At 36.6% G+C, this 6072-nt stretch overlaps 1 protein-coding gene across 1 annotated transcript in view; it reads left to right on the forward strand.

Annotated features, from left to right (window-relative positions):
- LOC104077070 (E3 ubiquitin-protein ligase MYCBP2-like) overlaps positions 1-4670 on the forward strand; it is a gene marked incomplete at its 5' end in the record, with an annotated part of 27899 nt that extends 23229 nt beyond the window's left edge. Inside the window, 3 exons of the mRNA XM_009578172.1 lie at positions 1725-1832; positions 2026-2191; positions 3860-4670. Of these exons, the coding sequence (XP_009576467.1) occupies positions 1725-1832; positions 2026-2191; positions 3860-3975 (390 nt within the window). The remainder of the gene's footprint in view (positions 1-1724; positions 1833-2025; positions 2192-3859) is intronic.
- Positions 4671-6072: the final 1402 nt, after the last annotated feature.

A 6072-nucleotide genomic window follows, 5' to 3' on the forward strand; every position in this document is an offset into this window, starting at 1 on the left:
CCTTTGTCCTACTTCCAACTCATACTTTACGTAAACATTAAAATAGTATAAACATAAGTTTCATTCTAACTCTTTGATATGGAGAGTTCCTCACTAAGATTCCACCTAAATATTACTTTTACCCAAGTTGGAGTTCATTGCAACTGCAGTAAACTGACTTTGGGGCAGAAGTGTTAGAAGAATGAAAAAGGAGTAGAAAGAGGAAATGTGTGGTCTAGCCTGATGGACTCTGAGTCATATATGTACAGTTTTCTTCAGGTAGAGAATATGAAATTTATCCAGAAGACAAAAATCCTATACAACCAGCCCCTGGTTTCCCCACCAGCAGAGAAGAGACAAACATTTTTTATCTATGGTTACAGACTATGGTTAGAGAAATTTTGGATAATCACTGAACCCCCTCCCACTGCTTCTTTCCTCTAAAGCTGATTTTAGTGCCCATCTTGATCACATCTTTTTCCTTTTTCCCTTAGGAATGAATGGAATAAGGCAATTTCATGATAAAATTTTCAAGGGAAACCCCAATAATTTTTTTGTTAAATGGAAGTGCAGAGTTTGGAAATAAGAGGACAAAGGATTAACTTCCATATGCTAGAGAAGAGCAGTAATGAATCCCTCTAGCTCATTACTACACAGTTACCCAGTTCACTTTTGTTCCTGCCTCCCACAGTTAATCAATTTTCACTCCTCATCCTTTAGCAACTTGCGTACTGCCTTTTTTTCCTCCCTTACAAAAACAATTTCTTTTTTCATCTTACTTTCTCCAGTTTTTAGTGCTGTCCCTGTTTTTCATTACTCTTTCTTTCCGGTATTTAACACTCAGTATTTCAGTATTTTTCTTACTGCCCTCTTTTTCCTTCCCTTATATCTTGTTATTGCCTTTCGTACTGTGTCCATATGTCTGAACAGCAACATTCAACTATCTAACTTTTTTCCTTCCTCCAGCACCTGTTTACCCCAAACTACTACCTAATTCCCTGACATACATTCCATAGGACTCTCCCTTTTCTTTTTAGTCTGCAGATTTGGGGGGAAGGTGTGCTTCTTAAATTTTCCCTTCCTCATAGTTGCCTCGAGACCACTTTCCCTATCCTTTTACAATCTCACAAAAAGGTGAGAATTGCAGAGAGCAAGAATTTTGTGCATTGTCTAATTAGTTAATAATATGGTAACACAGGAAGCAAGGAAGTTACTCGTCTCACTACTCCATGTGAAAACACTTTAGTATATGAGGAAATTCATCAGAGGTTGGCAGTCTCACTTGGTGCGTTTTTGTGCCCAGTGTGTCCTGGTAGAATAAGATGAGAAAGCAGAATGAATTTTTAGAAAATAGCAAAATTCTAGTTAAAAGAGATCCCACATGAGCATAAAAACTGATACTCCTTTTGGCTAGTAAAAAGCCCTCTTGGTAGAATGTTTCTTCAGCCTCAGTCCTGTCTTTCTTACATACAGTTCATAGAGCATCTAAATACTGTTTCAAAAGCCTTACAGTCGCTTGCATAAACCAGAGTACGTTGCACAATTTTTGGTCTTGTTTATCTTGAGATTGAGAAACATTGTCTTAGTACCTCAAAAACATGTATCTGGAGTTAGAGTCGAGAGTTACCAGAATAGTGGAGACTACGGTAATGACCTTTATTCATCATTTTTCCCTTACGAATTGAATTTGTTAAAATAATAGTTGTCTCTGGTTTAATGTCCAATCATTCCTATATGAAACTTAGGCATATTTTGGTGGCGAAGCTCGCTGTGATGCTGAGGCTGGACAAGGAGATGACTATGATCCAAGAGAACTTATTTGTGGTGCGTGCTCTGATGTTTCAAGGGCTCAGGTAAGTAAAGAATTTGTATTCGTGTTTTTATTTCATTCTGAAGCTCCGAGTACCTGAGCTGTACAATAATTCACAGTAATTTGTATATATGTATTGTATAATATTAACATATACTACAGAATGTAGAAATGTGTTGTTCAGATTGTTACAGCACGGCTACTTAATTTATCGGTGTCTCTTTTCTTTTGTTTAGATGTGTCCCAAACACGGTACAGATTTCTTAGAATACAAATGCCGCTACTGCTGTTCAGTTGCTGTTTTTTTCTGTTTTGGGACAACGCATTTTTGCAATGCTTGCCATGATGATTTCCAAAGAATGACAAGCATCCCTAAAGAAGAACTCCCACACTGTCCTGCAGGTAGTATTTTTATAAAGCAAATTTACCACGCTGAATTCTGAGATTAGTAATTAGTTCTAATAGATATTCTTATCTTTTCTTGCTGATGATTTTTAGGAAAAACCACAGGGTCAGTCATGCAAATTTTAAATTGAGTATCTTGAATAATATTAGAATTAGTTTGTTCTGTGCATGCTTTTGATTTTTTGCTTTTCTGGCAATAATACAGGCAATTTCATCACATTGGTTCTTTAAATATTAGATACTTTGATACAGAAAGGCATTTCAATTTACCTACACCAATTCAGGCTCCAGATGTGACATGATGCATTACAATTATATTGAAAAAATTAACACACTACTATTAAATTATATATTCGTACTTAGGTACCTGTCATGTGCAAACTGTTGCCAATGCCTTAGTTTCTAACTTCATGTGCCATTGATTTCATCTCAATAAATCATGTTATTTATCTTGCTGTTGGAAAAAAGTGAAATCTTTTTGATTAAGATATTTACATGGAAGAAGTAAAAAAAAAAAATAAAGAAAGACAATTCCTGATATAACCTTAGAATTATTTTTTTACTGCAGAGTGTAACTCTTGTTCATATTTATCGATTCTGCTTATAGACTGTGCTAGTTTCTTCCACGGTATTAATGAGATGAAACTTATTTTGTGATTCCCCCTATAAGCTTTTTGCCTTTTTTACTTAGAACTTGATTTACTTTAAATTACACAGCAGTTTGATTACCCCCCCCAATTTTAAATTACATGGCAGTTTGATTACCCCCCCGCCCCGTCCTTCAAATACCAATTCAACATCTGACATAACTGTTTTAAGGAGCTAACAGTTCTTGATCATGTTTTGTCAGATCTAATTTGTTGTGGTTTAGCCCCAGCTGGCAGCTAAACACCACACAGCTGCTCGCTCGCTCCCCACCTCTGCAGTGGGATGGGGGAGAGAATCGGGGAAAAAAAAAAAAAGTAAAATTCGTGGATTGAGATAAAGACAGTTTAATAGAACAGAAAAGGGAGGGAAAATAATAATGATGGTGATGATAGAATATACAAAGTAAGTGATGCACAATACAATTGCTCACCACCCGCCGACCAATAACCAGCCAGATCCCGAGCAGCGGTCACTCCTCCCCGGCCAACCCTCCCCCCAGCTTATACACTGAGCATGACATCATAAGGTATGGATACCCCATTGGCCAGTTTGGGCAGCTGTCCTGACTATGCCCCCTCCTCCCAGCTTCTTGTGCACCCATGCAGAGCATGGGAAGCTGAAAAGTCCTTGACTATGTAAGCATTACTTAACACACTGATGTTTTAGTTGTTGCTATCAACACTATTCTCATACTAAATCCAAACCACAGCACTATATCAGCTACTAGGAAGAAAATTAACTCTATCCCAGCCGAAACCAGGACAAATTGAATGGCGTTTTTTCTCTTGGCCTATTAAGCTTCTAGACTTCTTGCTTGAATTTGGCTGTGTGAAAGCACCTTTCTATCTGCTGTTTCTTAAGCCTTTAGTTTTGATGCCTTATAGGTTTATATTATAGACATATTACCTTCACTTAGCATGTGTTTTGAGGAAGTGCAATATATGTTTATTTACATCAAGTCTGCAAGCATTAATCTTTTTTTCTTTTCTTTCCCCCTCACCCTTAAATTCACTGTAGGTCCCAAAGGTAAACAACTTGAAGGAACAGAATGTCCACTTCATGTTGTCCATCCACCCACTGGTGAAGAATTTGCTCTGGGTTGTGGGGTTTGCAGAAATGCTCACACTTTTTAGACTAGCATTTTTTTTTTTTTTACCAGAGCAAAACAGGTGCCCTCATCCCTCAAGTGTACTGAAAATAAAGTCCAGCTGGGATGAGGACGGGACCATTTCATAACCCAGGTAAAAGGAACAATTTACAGTGCAAGAAGGATGCCAAATATCATGTACATAATTCTTGCTGTGAGATATTGACATTTTTTGAACCGAGACATCAAAACTTGTGAGGTGTTTGCATGTGGCCATTACAGTCATCGGCTAGGAAACATTGGACATTTACAAATAAATAATTGCTATTAAAGGATCTGTGTGTCTGTCGACTATGAATGATGCTGGCTTTCAGGAGAAAGAAAAAAAAAAATTGATTATTGTATACTGACTTTTTGTAATCTTGTACAATTGTAACGCATCACAAGTGGGGATGGGAAAGAGGAATATTCTGGTTTATTTCCTAGACTGTTATAAAAAAAAAAAAAATTGTGTTAGGAAGGCATAAATGTAACAAGTATCACGCTGTATATAAAGGTATCAATGTTTGTCCTGTATAAGAATTATTAAATTACAACAGCAGTTTCATTTAAACTTCTGGGTTATGTTTGAGCCTGAAATTTTAATGAAGTGCAATACTGAGTGTGCCTCATATCTTGCAGCTGTAAACATAATGGAATGTACATGTCAATAAAGCCACTGTACATTTTTATACAGTGAAAGTCTAATGAATGTGTAAGCCTCCATTTTCAGAAATGTTTTTTAAAACGGGGAGGAGGAGGGCGTCGTTCTTATAAATATTTCAGCAGGTTCTTTCAAAAAATAGAAGAGTTTATTTGGTAAACTGGTGGTTTTGGAAGTACTTAAGACATAAAAAGCACTGCTCAAATCTTTAAAAGAAAAGCTGGATAAATGTACTAGCATTCATATGAAGTATTGTATTTCCATTTCAATTTCCAACAATGTTTTAAAATGCAAAAGAAGACTCCATTTTAAATTATTTTTATCAGTTATTAAGACTCTTCAGTAAAGTATCATCCCCATTTTTAGGACAAACAGCCTTTTGCCATGAATCCCAAAATGTTTGTTTTAGTCCCAAGTCCTCTGCTCCTCTATAGTGGAAAACAAACTATAACTTCAAGTAAAGACATGAACCAACTGCTCTCACAGTTAAGATACTGATAGATGTCATCCAGATAGTGTGATAAGTCCTCTGACCTGGAACCATGGGATCCATCTCACCTAACTTCAGACATCTGTAATGTATATCTCTGTCTGCACTTTAGAATAGCTGGGGAAAAACACACACCTCTGAAGTACAATTTATCTTATTCACAGTAGCAATGTGGGGGGTGGGAGAGGTTGGAGGCACAGAGACAAAGGTTGTCAAATGTAGGGCTTGCGCTAGACTTGCAAAGAAATATGCCACATTATTTTTTTGAATAACTGACAGTCATCCAAACAACTGAACTTGTGACAGTGAAGAATTTTAACTAGTGGGTATCTATTTGGAAAGATATACATCAGGAGATAGGCTGCTTGGTAAGTTCTTGGAATACACTTGAAATAAATATGCTGTATGAAGTAGAGAAAGCAACTAAAAGGCAGTTTTACTAGATTTGATTATGACTGAAAGGCAGTTTAGATGAAAACAACCATGAAGTGACATGCATGATTCTGAAAGGAAAGGAGAGAGAAAACAAGATAAATTACATTCACTAAATTGACAGAAGTCTCAGGTAAGATCCTGTAGGAATCAAGTGTAAAGAAAAAAATTATTTAGGGGAGTTGACGTTTTCTTTAGAACAACCAACTATAGTAAGATCACAGCCAGCAGCTATCCTAGTGCAAACAAAGGATGTAACTTGTACTAAGTAGTCCGTTTGGCCAAGTCAGGAATTATATATTTAAAAAAAAAAAAGGAAGCAAAATTAAATTACTACAGATGAATAGCAGGGGGGGAAAGTACAAGATAAAACTTAATTTGCAATGGACATAAAGAATATAAGTAGGCAAGAGAAAGATTGGTCCTGTACCTGCAGTCATGAAGCCCTTCAAAAACACCACCAACAATTTCAAATCACGTTAAACCCTCTATGTGAACGTTAGGAGGAAGCCAATGTG

This window comes from Fulmarus glacialis, unplaced genomic scaffold (assembly GCF_000690835.1).
Source record: "Fulmarus glacialis isolate BGI_N327 unplaced genomic scaffold, ASM69083v1 scaffold1845, whole genome shotgun sequence".
NCBI lineage: Eukaryota > Metazoa > Chordata > Aves > Procellariiformes > Procellariidae > Fulmarus > Fulmarus glacialis.